Source organism: Serinus canaria, chromosome W (genome assembly GCF_022539315.1).
Source record: "Serinus canaria isolate serCan28SL12 chromosome W, serCan2020, whole genome shotgun sequence".
Taxonomy (NCBI): Eukaryota; Metazoa; Chordata; class Aves; order Passeriformes; family Fringillidae; genus Serinus; species Serinus canaria.
In genome coordinates, this window is record NC_066342.1 from 13,577,482 (window position 1) to 13,596,489 (window position 19,008).

A 19,008-nucleotide genomic window follows, 5' to 3' on the forward strand; every position below is an offset into this window, starting at 1 on the left:
AGCCAGAATGCCATTGGCCTTCTTGCCCACCTAGGCACACACTGGCTCATGTTCAGCTGCTGTCACTCAGCCCCCCCAGGTCCTTTTCCTGTGGGCAGCTTTCCAGCCACTGTTTCCCAAGCCTGTAGTGTTGCAGGGGGTTGTGTGACTCAAATGCGGGACCTGGCACTTGGCCTTGTTGAACCTCATACAATTGGCCTTGTCCCATTGCTCCAGCCTGTCCAGATCCCTCTGCAGAGCCTTCCTGCCCTCCAGCAGATCAACATTCCCACTCAACTTGGTGCCCTCTGTAAACTCGCTGAGGTTGCACTTGATCCCCTTGTCCAGGTCATCAATGAAGATATTAAAAAGGGCTGGCCCCCATACTGAGCTTTGGAGAACTCCACTGGTGACTGGCTGCCAACTGGATGTAGCTCCATTCTCCACCACTCCCTGGGCCTGACCATCCAGACAGTTCCTAGCCCAGTGAAGAGAGCACCTGTCCAACCCATGGGCTGCCAGCTTTTCCAGGAAAATGCTGTGGGAGACAGCATCAAAGGCTTTACTGAAGCACAGGTAGTCACACACACAGCCTTTCCCTCACACACTAGGTGGGTCACCTGGTCATAAAAGGAGATCAGGTTGGTCAAGCAGGACCTGCCTTTCCTAAACCCCTGCTGGCTGGCCCTGATCCCCTGGTTGTCCTGCACATGCCATGTGATCACACTCAATCCATTCCATAACCTTCCCAGGTACTGAGGTCAGGCTGACAGGCCTGTAGCTCCCCAGATCCTCCTTCCAGCCCTTCTTGTTTATGGTTGTCACATTGGCAACTCCAGTCACCTGGGACCTCCTCAGTTGGCCAGGATTGCTGGTAAATGATGGACAGTGTCTTGGTGACCTCTTCTGTCAGCTCCCTTAGTACCCTTGGCTGGATCCTATCCAACCCCATAGATGTGTGGGGGTCTAAGTAGCATACCAAGTCTTTTCCTCATCGTTTGTCACTGTTTACCTCCACATCAAATACAGGATGGAGATTCTCTTTGGCCCTCCTTTTGTTGCTGATGTATTTGTAGAATCACTTTTTGTTGTCTTTTACAACTGTAGGCAGATGAAGCTCTAGCTGGGCTTTGGCTCTTTGAATTTTCTCCCTGCATGACCTCACAACATCCTTGTAGTCCTACTGAGCTGCCTGCCTCTTTTTCCAGAGGTGATGCACTCTCTTGTTCTCCCCGAGTTCCATTCAAAGCTTTCTGTTCAGCCAGGCCGGTCTTCCCTGCTGGCTCGTCTTTCAGCACATGGGGACAGCCTGCTCCTGCTCCTTTTAGATTTCTTTTTTAAAGCACATCCAGCTTTCCTGGAGCCCTTTGCCCTTCAGGACTGCCTCCCAAGTGACTCTCTCAACCAGGCTCCCAAACAGGCCAGTCTGCACTCTGGAAGTCAAAGGTGGCAGTTCTGCTGATACCCCTGCTTACTTCTCTGAGAACAGAAAATTATCATTTCATGATCACTGTGCCCAAGATGGCCTCCAATTATCACATCCCACGCCAGCCCTTCTCTGTTCACAAACAGCAGGTCCAGTGGGGCACTTCTCCTGATTGGCTCACTCACCAGCAGTGTCAGTTCTTCCACACACTCCAGGTACCTCCTGGATTGTTTCCTCTGCTGTGCTCTATTTCCAGAATAGATCTGGTAAGGTCAAGTCCCCCATGAGTTTAAGGGCCAGCGATCGCAAGACTTCTCCCAGCTACTCACAGAACATTTTGACTTCTTCTTCATCCTGGCTGGGTGTTTTATAGGAGATTCCCATCAGGAGATCTGCTCTGTTGGCCTTTCCCTTGATTCTTACCCATAAACACTCAACCCTACTGGTACCAACATCAAGTTCCAGACAATCAGAACATTCCCTAATATACAAAAGATATCTAAAGCCTCTCCTTCCTTGCTCATCCCTTATAAAGAGTTTATACCCATCCATTGCAGCCTTTCAGTCATGCAAGTCATCCCACCATGTCGCCATGATTGCAACTATGTCATAGTTTCCCTGCTGCACCATGGCTTCCAGTTCCTCCTGTTTGTTGCCCATGCTGTATGCATTGTTGTAGATGCACTTCAGTTTCATGTGCTGATGAAACAAAACTAGGAGTGGCTGATACACCTGAAGGCCGTTCTGCCATTCAGGGGGACCTTGATAGGCTGGAGAATTGGGTGGAGAGAAGCCTAATGAGGTTCAACAAGGGCAAGTGTAGGGTCCTGCACCTCGGGAGGAATAACCCCAAGTACCAGCACAGGTTGGCCATGACCTACTAGAGAGGTAGTAGTTGGGGAATATATGTTCATTTAATGCCAAGAACAGCTTCCTATTTTGAAGAATTTGCATTGCTGAAACAGAGACTGAGAAAAATACCTGATGAGATTGTGTATTATGATAGATTCCTTCATTACAAACTCTCTTGTTGAAGATATCACTTCTTAGCTAATATTTTTCATCAGCATAATTCTTTCATTTAAAAAGAGAAGACTAATAAAACTAATAACTGTCTTAGAGTTCCAGTGTACTAATCCCTGTAAGGAATTTAGGTAGCCTGGTGTTATCAATACACTTGTTGAATACAACAGTTTTTTGCTTCCACAAGCTAATTTAGGAAAACAAGAGTTGCCCCTAGTTTTCATAAGGTAAATTAAATACATCTTTTTAAAATGTTTAAAAAAAGGCCTTCTTGTCACCAGGTTTTGATCAAGTTTTGTAACTATTGTAGGCATCACTAAGACCGCATAGTTCAAAGAACTAAAAGCAAAAAAAAAAAAAAAAAAAGAAACTTAAGTGCTTAAGTGCTGTCTCCTTAAGGGTTGTTAAGAGACTGTGTGCCAAACTTGTAAAGAAGAGTCAAAACATGCTTCATCCACAGGATGAGATGCTCATTAAGAAAGTGAAGAAGTTGAAAACACCATTGGAGAAAGTTGGTGGTTTTTTTCACTTATATTCAATACTTTAGCAAGAATTTCTCCCATGTGAAATCAAGTCACTAGGAAAACATATTATAAATAAATCAGGCCATAAAAGCACATAATAGATCTGTAAGAAAAAAAGTTAAAAGCAATTTTTGCCTTTGACAACACTACTATATTACTGAATAGGTTATGCAATTGTCTCATCTAATTGACAGTTAGGGGAATCTTCAGAAAGACATGTTAACTATAAACCTATTTAGAAACTAGTATTGTTTACATCAATATATTGATACAATAATTGCAGAGAGACTCTACCATCTCCTTATAATAAACTCACATGAGTAAGATTTTTTACTTTTCATACTTTCATCAGAATCAATGTCACAAACTGTTCCAAAGGACAGAGATCTAGAAAAATCTTAAAACTTCCACATTAAAGTTGCACATTTGAGTGCACACATCTGAAACCGAAATATATTTTCAGTGGTTTTATTCATCAACAGCATCCTCATAAAATATCTGACTTTTAAGGCAGCTACACACATACTTGGTTTATCACAGTAAATATTTGTTTTATCATCATAAACTGATCTAGGTAACATACATCACTACTTATCCTGTGCACCATCTGTAGATAGTCTTCATTTGAGCCATGTCTAGAATTATCAGCATGATGATTAGCTGAATTTCCAGACAATTGACTTGAAACTTTATTTTCATGGAGATTTCTCATCCCAGCTGTGACAATGGGACTAGATACTGAAGCTGAAATACAGAAAAATAAAAATAATTATACCAATATAGTCACACAATCATTAACTCCAAAAAATCTCACAGAAAAGGCCATAATATTAATGAGTTGGATGCAAGAGGTCTAGGATTGGAACAAGAATCCCAAATTTCTTCACTGAATCCTTTTTCCACAAATACCTTGAATAAAATTAGTATCTAAGTTTTAAATTTTCAAGAGACTTAAACCTAAATTCCATGTACAGATAAGCCAAGCTTCACTCCACATCTATCCTAATTGCAGTCAGCATCATACTCATAGGTTATAGAAAACTTTATTTTCCTCTATGCATTCTCTACCTGTAATAAATTCCAAGGTATTAATGAGACACAACATTACATACAGAACACCTATATAAATTCTAAGCACACTGCTAAACTTTAGGAACAGATGATTTAAAAGAATCTAACAAGAATTATATTTCCAAGAAAGGATTATGCCTAGATACTTAACAGTGTTCATGTTGTTCAAGATTGTTTTTAGAAAAAGGAAAAACAAAGAAATCCATGAATTCTGAAGGTCATCTTTGCCAGTTACTGCATACCTTGAGTATAATTCTAGCCAACTTAGCCTAGCCTACACTGCAAAGGTTTGGTATAGATAAATAAGCTGGCAGCAAAATTTACATTCCACTGGCAAAAATTATGTTTTCGCCAGTACAGCTAAACAATTGCCATTGCTAACAAATAAAAAGTTTTAGGGTTTTTAAAATTTTTCTATTGTCATGTATATGTGACAACTATGCAAAATCAGTGTACAGAGAGAAGCATTAACGCCAAGGTCACTGGTTCAATCCCTCTATGGGCCATTCACTTAAGAGTTGGACTCGATGATCCTTCTGGGATTTTTTGAAATAAAATAAATACTACCACTGTACAGTCAAGAAAGCAAAGCTTAAGCATACCCAGAAAATTCCCTACCAACTCCAAGATTTGCATTAAGCATGTGACTCCTTCCAAGAAATTGGAGAGCTGTGAAACACACACAAGAAGGTAAAGCTGACATAAGATAGGAGAATAAAATAAATATCAAAGACTTACCTTGCTGCATCTGAGGATGTGGTGTATAACTTGGAGGATGTGAATATGGCATGTATCCTGCAGGACTTTGAGGAGCATATGGACTAGGCACTGGACTGTTCTGTTGTGCCAAAAATCTGTTACCAGAGCTTGTTTGTGGTGGCACAAACCGGCTAAAAAATAAAATTAAAAAGTTGGAAAAATTTGGAAAAGGAAATTTATACAAATCTTTTATTTCTTTTAGAAGACTAAGGGAGCTGGGGGTGTTTAGTCTGGAGAAAAGAAGGCTCAGGGGACATTTTATTGTTGAAAGGACGTAACAAGCAACAGGACAAGAGGAAATGGCCTCAAGTTATTCTAGGGGAGGTTTAAATTATATATCAGGAAAAATTTCTTTACCAAAAGGTTTGTCAAGCACTGGCACACGCTGCCCAGACAAGTGATTAAGTCACCAACCTGGAGGTATTTAAAATGTGTGTACATGTGTCACTTAGGGACACGGTTTAGTAATGGACCTGACAGTGTTAGGTTAACGGTTGGACTTCATGATTTTAGAGGTCTTTTCCAACCTAAATGATTCTATAGGTACATGCTACTTGCTGACACTCAAAGTTTGAAAAAGAACTTGAAAGTTGATGAGAAAGCTGATGGAAGACTGGCCAAATTACTGGGCCTATCCTCCTCTGAGCAGCCTTTTGTATAACTGTTACAGCAGTATTCCATGTTTTTACAAGCCTTCTTTTCCACCCTTCTGTCACACTGGTAATGTTATACATGCTGGAACACATAGCCTCTTCTCTCCTGTTCTCCTGCCACAGGTAGAAAATAGCTCTAGGGGTCTCAGGAGGCAGGGGTATTATTTTAGCAGGAAAGAAAGTTTGCCAAAATTATGTGAGGGAGGGACAGCAGGGAATCTTGACTAATCAGAATACAAAGATTACTCACTAGCAAAAACATGTTGCTTTTCCAGCTGAAGAAACTCACACTGCTGTCGGACAAATGCAAAATATATCCTGACACTGATCACCTTCCATTCACATACTTGCAAAAAGAATTGACTGTCACTGTAGATAAAATTTGCTGCCCATCCCACCCCATGTAAAAGAGAATGTTACCTGGAAGGGCTATGTGAGATAGTGGTTTGTTGATAATTAGAAGATGCAGGACTACCTCTCATGGAGTTCTGAGAAATATTAAACTGCGACATCATCATCCCTATTAGGAAGATAGCAGCATTACTTTACATGCATTTTCTTTTTAATCAATGAAGTCTCTAATTTCAGAAATTATTATACACAAAGAGATTATAAACTTTACAAACATTGACATCTTCTATCTACAACTGTTAGAAAACATTTTTAAAATATTGATTTCATGTAAGAAACTGTTAGAAAAGATTTTTAAAAGATTGATTTCATGTAAGATGTCCATTTACACCATGACATAAAAAGAATGTTCCCTAAAGGAGTATTAAATCAATAATAAATATCAACAGCAGTTCCTTCCTCTGGTCCTTAGCCAAAAGCCTGCTAGTAAATAGTAGCATTTTATAACAGGCCACATACTCCACACCCCAGGCTTGTGTGTGGAGTACTCAATGTGCCAATAAGATTTGGAAACTTATCTCCTATTTTTAGATCAAGTACAACAATCATCTCAGGCTGAGTGGTGCAAGATATTCTCCCTGCTCCCCTAATGCCCTAGTGGTTCCATTCTACCCAGGGACAACAGCTTTCTATTCCACCTCCACCACACTTAAAAGGAGTGTTATCAAAGAAGGTGCTGAAATATTTTCAGTTGCAAAGACCCAACAGTATCCCATCTGTAGTCTCCAACAGCCTGTACATTGCCACAGTTATGCTTTGAAAATTCAGGAGTTCTACTAGATGGCAAGCCACAAGTACCAATGGGCCTGGGACTAACTTACATCTTTATTAGGGAGAATTCAAGTGAATATTTTTTTGTTTTCTCTCTTCCATACAGATATAAAGAATTTCTAACCACCACATAACACTGGAAGTTGAAATGGTACAGGTACACAAGAACTTATATGACTTTTAACCAGGTGATTTTAATGATAGAACTTAATGTCTTGCAGCTAAAACAGCATCAGAATTCACATACACACTCCTGGTGGTTTCAGTTCGAAACCAGGCAGAAACACCAGTTTCGTGTTGTGGTTTAGGTTCGCCAATTTAAGATTTCCCCAATTTGAAATTTTCCCAGCCAATGCACTAAAGAATGTGGTAGGTTTGGTGCTGGCCAATCACCAATACACTCACTTCCTGCTGTGAGATAGGATTAGGAGAAAGGCAAAGCAGGCTCAAAACTTTAAGAGGGTATAAAGAAAATTTTATTAAAAGTAACTAGAAGGAAAAAAGTAGTAAGAATCAAAACAAACCCTTCAGAACACTTCTCTTCCCCCCACAACCTTTTCTTTCCTACAGACAATGTAAAGAAACCACACCCAAGATTTCCAGTCAGTTTACCACCCCTAAAATAGTCTTTCTTCAGTTCACTGAGGGAGAAAAGTCCCTCTTGTTAAGGTTATGGAGATTTCTCCACAAGAGGAAACAGTTCTCTCGTGGCTTTCAATTTGTCACAAACAGCAGCCACCCAGGGAACCCTCCCATCATGAAGTCCTTCCCATTTTCCACAAGCCTTTCCACAGCTTGTCGATGGGCCACATCTAGTTATGGGGTATTGTTTTAAAGATGAGCTGTTCAAAGGCGAAAGTTCTCCTTATTGTCTATTTCTAATATCACCTTCATCCCTGGGAACAGAGATCTTCTTCTCCTGGAAGCACAGGACTACTCTTCTCTCTTCCTCTATTCAAACCTCTCATGGGATCACAGCTATTTCAACATTGCTTATCTTAGCATGGAGGCCTTTGCTCGATACCAATTTGAACACTTTCATCTCCCCATAGTTTCATGTGTTATAAGGAAAAAGAGTTCTTTCTCCATAGCTTACAAGAGGATTTCAGCTCCAAAAACAAGGCATCTCCTCCTCCTTCCCATCTGGGACTTAACTTCTTCCACGCTGACCTTGATGTCTTCATGCTGTTCCTTTACATGCTTGCATCTTGTTCCTTTCTCTCACTCGAGGGAGGATTGAAGCTCTGAAAGGGTTAACATCCCGCCTGAGGCCTACCTGACCCGCCGGTAACGGTAACTTGTGGAGAGAGCTGCGGCTGGGCTGTGTCAGGATCGGCCTCATGGTTGGTCTTTGGTTTTCTGCACGGGCTGCAGGGGTCTCAGGTCTCAGCCGCGCTGGGGGAAGGGGATTTGATGATAAGATCTTCACAGCCGCGGCCAGCCCTGCTCCGGCCAGGGTTCGGAAGCCTGCCCCGCCTTCCTGCCCGGCCGCTGCTGGGGCCCGGCCCGACTCGATCCGATCGGAGCCGATGGGGGGGGGGGGGGCCGGCGGGCGGCCCGGGGAGAGGGGAAGGGCCTGGCCAAGACGGGGGGGTCAGGCCCGCCACCTCCTCACCGACCGGAAAGGAAATGAGAGCGTTCCCAGCGTTTTTCGTCTTTAACGTGTGTTTCACAGAGGCGTGTCCAGCTTCTCAGTGGTTCAACAGACTGTCAGTTTCACAAAAAGGTTTGCATCACTTCCCTGAATTTCCTCCCATTCCAAACCAGGACAACACTGCAGCTTGGGAAGCCACAGCAAGTGATCCAAAGCCATGGGTAAAAGCACATCAGCAATGCAAAAATTTAAACTAAATTTAGATAGATGACTGACTAATCCAGCGTGTTTGGGAGTCATCAATCTTTGTATTACTATCACTGATTTCAATTACTGCAATATGCACACAACGCAAAGCTAGTTTCAGAAATCCTCCTTGTCATCCTCTTTTCCCCTCTCCCGAACAAAGAAGTGATGGAATAATCCCCCAGGAATTAAACCATTACTACCTCCTGGTAGGTATGAAGTGCTGCATTCCAAGTATATTAGCCCAGACAAACTAGCCCAGAGCAGGAGTGAAATTCTCATATTGTGCTGAAAAATAAAAAAATAAATAAAATAAGAGACCTCCATACTTTAGTACAGAGGACATTTCATTGTCCAGAGTAGCAGAAGTGGACTCCTCAACTCCTGCAAAATTTGATTAAATGAACACTGGTTGCCTTGCACAGAGGCAAGTGAGGAGGAAACTCCCGAGGTGCTGGAGGCAGCATCTGGCATGCTCACTGCCCGCTCACCTCTCACAGCCACTCTCACCACAGCTAGGTAGTAGTTAGTCAAACTAATAACCCTTAACATTCATCTACAGAAAGCTGACAGAATGTGCCAGTATGAGCATGAACTATGCAGAAGTCTCATTTTATGCTTAAAACAAAGATTGCACTTTTAAAATACTTAAAAATATATCTCTTTTCTCCTCTGTAAATTTAAAACGCTTTTGGTTTAAAAAAGTATGACAGAAAATATAAAAAAGTAATACATTTTATTGCCATTTAAAAAAACCTAAAACTTATTCTGTGACAGGCAGTTCTCACCTCTTTATCTCTGTTAGGGGAGACAATCTAAATAATTTCAAAAAATCCAACCAAACAAAACACCATAAGTCCCCAATGCCCATCCCCCTCCCCTTGCCCCACTAAAACCCCACAAACAACAACAACAACAACAACCAAACAAAAAAATCCCCTACCTCAACAGTGTCTCTAAAGTTTTCAGACAGATAACAAGTCTGTCTAATAATGATGTAATGAGGAAGTAGTAAAACTAAGCCCAAACATTTAGTCTAAAAAGGAGCTGAAATTAGTCTGTGGTCATTAACACTAAAATATCTTCTTGTACATTTTTTACACTGTTGTTCATATCACTAAGCAGCAGATTTATGGCTCCATTGTGCATCTCCATACCTTAAAATACTTAAGAATTTCTTTTAAATGCAACTTTAATTTTGATTGTTGGCAATGCTCAGTTTTGAGAAAACATTGAAATAGAAATTTTTGGAATTCACTTGAGTTAGTAATATGAATTAAGCATTTAAAGTTTAGCCTGTAGAACTATGTGTTGAATTTTAACCCTTTTACTTAAGAAACCTCTGCCATGGTACAAAGGGCATAGGAAAATGCAAATTTCTGAAGCTTCTTGCATAAAGAACAATACCAGAGGAGACCAAGGGATGCAAAGAACACAGATAAAGGAGCTCCTCAGTCTCCAAGCTGATCAAGGCCGACAGACATACTCAGACAAGCACCAAGAGACAAAGAGCGCACGCGCAAAGGAGAAGAGTTCAAAAGTTCAGTCATGAGGAAGACCATGGCCTTCAGCCTCAGAGACCACCGAGAGACCCCCGTGCGACCACCACAGCAAACAACGCATGCCCAGAAGGGCGTGGATCTGATTACCATGCAAAGCGAGGACAGGTGGGGCCAGGGGTTGAATATACATGAAAAAGTTGTGCAATGTATTGCATATGGAACACCTTTGTGAATCAAAATGTGGGTCAGACTGAGGCTCGAGGCACAAGTTTTTCACGAGAGCTATCTCGCTTGTGCTGGGCACTGACGTACATACCCACTTCATAACTATCTCTGGTTGTGGAGTTTATTCCGCGTATCGCTCCAACATCATCCTAGTAAATAACATTAACACAATCACAGGATATGGGTCAAGTTGGAAGGGATCACAGTGGGTAATGTGGTCCCGCCTCCCTGCTCAGAGTCATCCAAAAACACATGGCATAAGATTGTGTCCAGATGGGTCTGGAATATCTCCAGCAAGAGAGACTCCACACCCTTTCTGGGCAATCTGTTCCAGTGCTCGGTCACTGCACAGAGAAGTTCTTCCTCAAGTTCTGGTGGAACCTCCTGGGCATCAGTTCCTGCCCGTTCCACTTGTCCCATTGCTGAGCCCCACTGAGCTGAGCCTGGTCCATTCTCTGACCCTTCCCTGCAGACACTGACAGACACTGGTAAGTTCCCCTGACAGATGATTCCTCTTGAGGCTGAACAGTCCCAACTCCCTCAGCCTTTCCTCATAAGAGAGGTGCTCCAGTCCCTTAATCATCCTCACAGCATCTGCTGGACCCACTCCAGGAACTCCATGTCTCTCCTGTCCTGAGGAGCTCAGAACTGGACACAGCATTGCAGGTGAGGAGAGGGGCAGGATCACCTCCCTGACCTGCTGCCAATGATCTTTCTAATACATCCCAGGATTCCGTTGGCCTTCTTCGTCAGAAGGGCACACACTTGTCCATCAGGAGCCCCAGGTAACCCCCAGCCTGTACTGGCGCCTGGGGTTGTTCTTCCCCAGGTGCAGAACCCTGCATTTGCTTTTATTGAATTTCAGACAGTTCTTCTCTCCCAACTCTCCAACCTGTTGCAGTCCTTCTGAAAGGCTGCACAGCACTTGGGGGTATTGGCCAGCTTTGTATTCTTAACATATACTCCCAGTCTTGAATGTAATTTTTTTGGCTCAGAAAAAAAGGATATGCATAAATCCATTTTAGCATTCCTACTGACAAAGAATACAAAAACACGGCTCCAGATGACAGAAAAGGTCTTGTAAGATTAAAGTGTATTACAGCATCATGCATGCTTAAGCAAGGATTGCTCACCAACAGGCAATTTTAAAGTTAAATATACACGATTATTGAAAGCATATGTCTACAAAGTTTTTCCCTTTTATGCATTTAAATGTGCATTTTAATTCTTCTATAGATGAAAAAAAAATCAAAGCAACTGATGCTTAGGGAAAGATGCATAAGATTTTAATCCTCAAAAATGCACAAGTAAATAGTTTAAAGTGATTTTTAAGTCCTTTCTACATCCTAAACTATGCTATGAAGATTAAACTAGTGCAATATGGCATTTTAGCTGATCTTCTAACAGATATCTGCTGAAAGACAAAGCCAGTGTTGAGAAGAGAAAAAAATATTATGAAAACTGAAATTAAATAATAGCCTAATTTTAAACAAATATTTATGGTAGCACCCAGAACTTTCTCTGTCATTTGATTAAAAAGGTCTAAAATAAAATTAACATGTTGCCCCTGTACTGATGCTGCACAGTGATGTGACGCAGTCTGTTCAGACAACCTAGTAATAGAAAAGAGTCTGAAAATTCTAATTAAAAATCTTATCTGTATGAACCCTGTTTCAACAATGGGGCTATTATCAAAAGACATGGAATAAAGGTTTGAACACTGCTGTTACTTTACCTGAAACAAAATATGCCAGCAATTTGGGGGGGGGGGGGGGAGGGGGAGGGTGGTGCATCCAGGATACAAAACAAGTATTCAGATATTATATCTTTCTTGCACTATTTGTTAATCATAACTAAAAACAATTCTTGCTCTAAACTTAGTGTTGAGCTACAAATCAATATGACTGTGGAAAAAACATACTCACAGAATTCTGCTTGTGCTTTACCTTATATTCACATGTATTCAACACATAATATTTAGGTTTCTGAACAGGCCTTTTTTTCCTGACAAATTGTACTGAACCAAGAATTTTATGCCACATTTAATGTAATTCTTTAGCCAGGTGATCTTTCTGATCTTGCATTAGAAAAGAAGGCTGGAAGAAATGAATTTCAATTCAGTTTGTCCATACAAATTCTGGAACTGATGCTGAAGGGATCATGGTGTAGAGGCCCACACCAGGCAGAGTATATTGACACAGGGTCCCAGTGCCTTCTTTCCTTCTCAGTTCTGGGCATTACAAATACTGGATCACAGTACCCAGCACTGACTTCACCACATGCTGGACTCAACAGAAGGCAAAAGGACAATATTCAGAAAGAAGACAGTAAGGAAAACAGAAGAGATGAATTTGAAATATCAGAAAACAACCTAAATTTCATTCTTATGGTTGGCAAAATGCATTACATAAGATCTCTACCAAACTCTCAAGTGTTCTACAAATCATGACTTCACAGAAATTACAAAATATGTTCAGAAAGCAGAAGAAAGCCCAACCTTTGCTGCCAGAACACATCAGTATACCCTCATTTGGCCTAGGAGATCTGAATGGGATGTACTAACAGCTAACATGGCTGCCACCATTTGCCAACATCTAGCTTAAAGATCCTCCTATTTCCAGGTAAGAGTATGGCATAGAAATGAATAAATAAAAAAAAAAAATATGGCACTTCATGTAGCTTTTCCAACCATTCATTACAGAGCCTTCTTCCTGTCAAAAAATTTTTTGTACAGCTATACTTTTCTCCTCTTCCCCCTTTCTTTCAATGTTTCCAATTTCACACTTACATTTCAATATTTGCACTGGTACAAGTATTCAGAATTATGTAAAATAAAATTAAATATTCAAGGAAGATTTAAAGTCTGATCTCTTTTGGTTCTCTGAAAGCACTTTGTTAACTTTATTAAAATAGCATCAACTATTCTTTTAAGTTTTATGTTTAATTGTTTTTTAATTCTGTACTAGTACCTCCCTTCAAGCATAGGCAAAAGCACAATAACTAAAGATAGGTGGTTTCATTTCAATAAGGATTATTCTTAATCTATCGAATCAAGCAGCAAAATTGTTTCCCCCTCTGAAGCACAGAATTAGCAAAAATTATAAAGAAACTAACTTGCTTTATCGTCTTTATTTCAAAAGCCTCTGCTGAAACAAATAATTTCATAAATAATGCCTCCCTTTTGCACTGGTAAATAATTATTTTACTCTACAAAACTGGTGGGAAAATGTGTGTTATCAACATTATTCTCATACTAGATCAAAAAAATCACACCACCGTACCAGCTATTAAGAAAAAAAATGAACTATATCCAAACCAAAACCAGGACAAGTATATGTTTTTTGTGGAACCACTATGCAAAAACTGTCAGGACAGTCACAACTCTTCCAGCAACTGGAAAAATTATACTCTGCAACAGCTACCTCCAAAACCAGAACCTGGAGACTCTTTTCATAGTTTAAATTTCAGGATATATGTATCAATGACCTATGAAATATTTAGCACTGCCTTTCACATTTTCATTCATGGAAATTTTTGCATTCTTTCAAGGAACATTATGTGTTCTGTCCGTAGCAACTTCTTTTCAAATGTTGTATTGCTTCTTACTCATTAGCCTAGGTGAATGAACTTAATCTATTTTTTTTTCCCCCTCCAAAAATGCCCTAACACTTTCTGTTCCCTGTGGACTCCAGTAACACTTCTATTTATATATCTACAATGCTAGCGAAGCTTTATCCTCACGTTGTGCAAACTCTGAAAACCCCCCTACTAATTTCATAGTTAAGTATTTAAAGAATATATTTCAGGTGCAAATGAATAAGTCTCCAGATCTACAAGTAGAATCTGTCTGATAAATCCTGTGCTTGGTCTCTCCCCTTTTCCATCTTTGCTATCCAGCAGTATATCTCACTAAACCTCAGAAAAGAATTAGTTATCGAAACTGTAAAATCTGTAGGGCATGACAAATTGCTGAGAAGAGGAATGGCAAGGAGGAGATGTTACATATGGTTCATTCAATCTTATTCTTTACCTCAGGACTATCAAAAACTACCACTACAGTGATATACTTTAATTGTACAGCTTTTCAATACAGAGCAAGGCCTTTTTTTCCCAACTTCAATTTACTAAAACAAATAAATAAACCTACCTATAAAGAAATTCAAATAAAATTACTTAAAAATAAAACCCAATTGCTCATCCTAGAAATTAAACTTAGTAGAGAAATTCAACATTATTTTTTACAAAAACACCTAGTAGAATATATTTCTGTGCTTATTCTAATACAATTACTCTTAGAAGATGTCATGACACATAGATTTTCATCATTATCAAATACAAGATAAGGAATAAATATCACAGTTGTGCTCCCAACATATTTGTGGTTAGTATCAGCCCCTTAAACTTACAGAACAACATAAAAATCAATTAATCAATCAATCAATCAATCAATCAATCAATCAAAAATCCTTACCGCTTTGCACCCCATATCTGTTTTGCATGCTTTTCTCCCTGAAAACATTAGGATTCCTTGCCAGGACAGCCTGCAGCAAGACTGGTATATCTCCCTCTGGATCATCACTGCCAAGGTTATCTTTCAATTCTCTGGAATTGTGGAAGTAAGCAAATAAAGAAGCAAATGCATTTTCAAATTATAAGAAACCATGAGTCAAGTAAAAAAACTCAAACAACCACAACCAATCAAACCCAAACCAAACAACAGCATTTTACGGTTAAAATACAGAAAAAAACCCCACCAAATCTGCACTGCACCACTGTTCTCTAAATCTACTTTTTTCCTCTCATGCTAAAGGAATGGTAGAAAAGGTATTCCTACTAGTCTTCAAAATTTTTTTCTGTTAATAAGCACTTATATATACATGGCTGTCAGTTTCAGACCATTATAACGCTTCTTATGTCCAATTCTGTATTGTGATCTTCTCCATAAAAGAAGAATGCTTTGTCATAACATCCAGAAAGTACTACTGTAGAAGTGAAAATAAGATAAGCATAAATGCATAACATTTACACTGCAGCCCAACACTTTGAAAATCTTTAATTTTAGAAGGGGAAATTGGCATATTATGACATCACAGCATTCCCTTTGAACCTTCAAAAATTTTCTGTAAATGCATTTGTATTTTCACTTTTTCTTTGCACTGATGACTTTGAAGAGCTACTTTCATTTGATCAAAATAACAGATTGGAACAGGTAGGAAAAAGACAGGGCTGCACACATAAGACGATTTACAGAACATCAGTGAAAAATGAAAAAAACAAAATACTTGCTGGTTCAATTCATAAATATTTTAAGTTCAATATCTAATCAGAACTGACATAGATCTTGCATGGGTGTCTCAAAAAAGTATCTTTTTGTGTAATACTGGGTATAAAATTTGCCAGTGCACATAACTAATGAAAGTGGAACACAAATGACTTTCGCACAATCAATACCACAAAGTTTGCACTCCTAACTAGCAAGAATAGAACAAGCAGCATACCTATTTAAAAAAATAGTTATGCATAAGGGCTGTCAGACAATTACTAGCATTCCAACGGAAACAATTGATTCTTATACTGCAGTAATCTGCTAAGCTAGCCTAATAAAAAACCTGCACCTTCTAATTTTCAGATATTAACACCCTTCTCAATTCAGTTCAGTTTAATTTAAAGTAATAAGGATGGTGATCTGATATAGCTGAAGTTTAAAATACATACATGTGATCTGTTGACACCTGATTGAGACTGTGGATGAGCTGTGAAACCAAGTTTTCATCCCTGCAAGCCAAAAGGCAGTTCACCTCTTCAGCTATCCGTCCATTGAAAAGCAGGCTTTTTGTTGTGGTAGCAGGTAAAGGTGATGGAAGAGGCAGCTGGTTCAAAACTGTTATCAGAAAATAGAAAGGAGTTCAGAATTATTTCATGAAACACCAAGCATACAAAGAAGGACACCTTCTTACTCCCTCATGTGATTAAGAAAGAAAATCTTACAACTACATTAATTGCATTAATTACCTTGAATGTGCCTTGAAACTTGGAAAAATTAGCAAGATCAGCAAAACATTTATTAAAACATACAGCTAGTTAATTGAGCCTACTCTACTGCCTCTACTTATCAAGTCCTCCATGTTTTTAGGGCAACAGAACTTGTCAATTCCAGTACCTTCTTTTTACACAGAGAGAAATAAGGTGAAGCAGTGACATGCCTTTCTCTTTCATGCACCCCTGATTTTCTAAACATCAGAGAAATATGACAGAGAAAGAAGCAAACACACCTGACACAAGGGCTAATCCCACCAAAGGTAATTAGTGTTTTAAGAAACTCTTGCACCAGAAGTCTGGCCAGTGACTTCTACTAGTTAAGTATTTTGACTTGAGAACCATATCTGCAAATAATTAGTGCTGGAAAACTGTCCATAGCCCAGAAACTTATGATTTGCATCCTGATGGACCATTATTATAGACACATAATGGTACATGGTACATATATACACATATAAATACATAAGCAGCATCTTCCAGTTTAATAATTCAGAATATCAGAAAGACAAAGTGGTTTCCCCCCCCCCATTGAATACATTTTCTTTTTTTTTTTACTATAGGCAATTAAATTCAATTGCTGGGTATATACTTTCAGTGTCTCTTGAAAAGTCTTCAAATTTCAACAGCATGATAATAAAACAAGACCTCAGAATAAGCACTTGGATCACTGAGTCCAGTTATCCTCAGACAGACAACTGAGCTACAAACTCTTGCTTACACTTTATAAAAATATGCATCTTTGTCCCGATTTCTTGTATTGAAATGGCTGTTGTAGGACTTCATTATAGTAATGATAAATCTCCTCTTAGTTTCCACTAGAAATTTATTTTTGGTCAGATTATAACCATTTGGTTTTGTGCCAGCATCAGCTTTTAATTTAAATAATTCTTTTTCTTTCCTTGCATTTTGTCTTCCTGACATATTTAAAGACAGTACACACCACCTCATCTACTCACAGCCAAGAAACAAGGCTCATAGGTTCAGCTGCTTATTTCCATTCTAGCAGCCACTCTTTGCACTTGTTAATTAGAGCAACTTTTTTGTACTTTGTCCAAAACTAAGGAACTAGGTTTCAAGTATATTCAGAACATTCCACAGCTCTCTATCTGAACATCAGTCTAATCATATCTCTCTCTGTCTCCAGTGAAGATGATGATATGTATGTTTTAGAGAAGTATTTCATAATTTATATGTTTTTCTTTATTTGTGGGGTTCCCAGATATGTTACCAAATGATATTGCAAACAACGAATTCATATATTTTTTTTGTTTTGGGTTTACTTAAAGGTGTTTTTTTTAACCTACATGTTTAAATTAGCATATTTTGTTTGAATATGTTTTTAAAATTCTAGCAAGGACAAAGATTTTAATACCAAATCTGATTTGAACAGATTTACTTTTAAGAACTTTAAAAATAAAACTATTTTTAGTATTTTTAAAATGCGGGTATATTAAGTGAAGAAGGGAACATAGCAAAGACAAAAAAAAAAAAGAGTACTTACGGTCTGTAAGACTAGCAATCCCTGCAAGAGTAGTGATGGGAACATGAGGCATATCCCCATTCATCCTGAAGTTCTTGGATGGTAGCGACTACACAGATATTTTAGTTCAGGTGCCAGCTATCATTACTTCCCATCTCCCAAGCACTAAAAAACAAAAAAAACCAAAACAAAACACAAAAAAAACAAAACACAAAAAAAAAAATCACAAAACCAAATTAAAACTCTCAGTTTACTTAAAATAATTTTAAATTCAATAACATAAATGAAACATAGACTATAATCTCAAATGCATAGTAAGCAAATGTTGTCAAAAGTGGGTGGAACAATGTAGAATTTTAATATCAAATAGCATTAAGCAATCAAAAGGCAAGCTTCTGGGTTTCAGAAGTAGAGTCCGTCACCAAAAAAGATGCAACATAAGGCAATCAAAAGACAATTTGCTCAGGTTATATGATTCCAATGCAAAAATTGGCAACAAAACTTTTTTTGGCTCATAATGCAGTGGACAGATCTTAATCCATAATCAGTTTAAGCAATTAGCTACTATATTCACTTCCCAGTTTTGGAGGAGATATTTTTCATTTAAGAAGTTAGCAAAAACAAAAGGAATAATTTACAGGTGCAAATGTCAAACAGTAAGCAAAGCGACAAATACAAAATCTTAGTATATTTTGTCATGGTTTAACCCCAACCAGCAGTTAAGTGCCATTCACCTGCTCATTCCCACCACTTACCCACCCCAGGTGGGATGGGGAAGGGAATCAGAAAAAGGCAAAAACCCACAGAATAAGAACAGTTTAATAATTTAAATAAAGTAAAATATGCTACTACTGCTGCTAATGAAAAGGGAGATAAAAAAGAGAGAGGAATAAAACCCAAGAGAAACAAGTGACATGCAATACAGTTGCTCACAACCCACTGACCAATGCCCAGCCCATTCCCGAGCAGTGATCAGCCTCTCCCGGCCAACTCCCTCAGTTTATATACTGGGCACAATGTTCTATGGTATGGAATATCCCTTTGGCCAGTTCAGGTCAGCTGTCCTGGCTGTGCTCACTCCCAGCTTCTTGTGCAGCTCCTCCCTGGCAGAGCCTGAGACACTGAAAAGGCCTTGACTCAGGGTAAGCAATGCTCAGCAACAACCAAAACATCAGTGTGTTATCAGCATTATTCTGTACTGAATCCAAACCACAGTGCTGTACCAGCTACTGAAAAGAAATAAACTCTGTTCCAGCTGAAACCAGGACAATTAAAAAATAGTAGTATTTCAAGATTTATCTGAAA

At 39.1% G+C, this 19,008-nt stretch overlaps 1 protein-coding gene across 6 annotated transcripts in view; it reads right to left on the bottom strand.

Annotated features, from left to right (window-relative positions):
• LOC103824654 (nipped-B-like protein) overlaps positions 1–19,008 on the bottom strand; it is a 176,156-nt gene that overhangs the window by 115,134 nt on the left and 42,014 nt on the right. For 5 of the 6 annotated variants that reach the window (XM_050986312.1, XM_050986310.1, XM_050986311.1 and 2 more), the window contains 6 exons: positions 17,725–17,868; positions 15,900–16,065; positions 14,656–14,786; positions 5,856–5,955; positions 4,762–4,913; positions 3,536–3,696 (listed from right to left, as the gene is read on the bottom strand). In XM_050986312.1, the coding sequence (XP_050842269.1) occupies positions 3,536–3,696; positions 4,762–4,913; positions 5,856–5,955; positions 14,656–14,786; positions 15,900–16,065; positions 17,725–17,788 (774 nt within the window). In that variant the 5' untranslated portion in view covers positions 17,789–17,868. Of the gene's footprint in view, positions 1–3,535; positions 3,697–4,761; positions 4,914–5,855; positions 5,956–8,660; positions 8,746–14,655; positions 14,787–15,899; positions 16,066–17,724; positions 17,869–19,008 lie in introns of those variants that run through there. The other variant, XM_050986313.1, reaches the window with a different exon arrangement.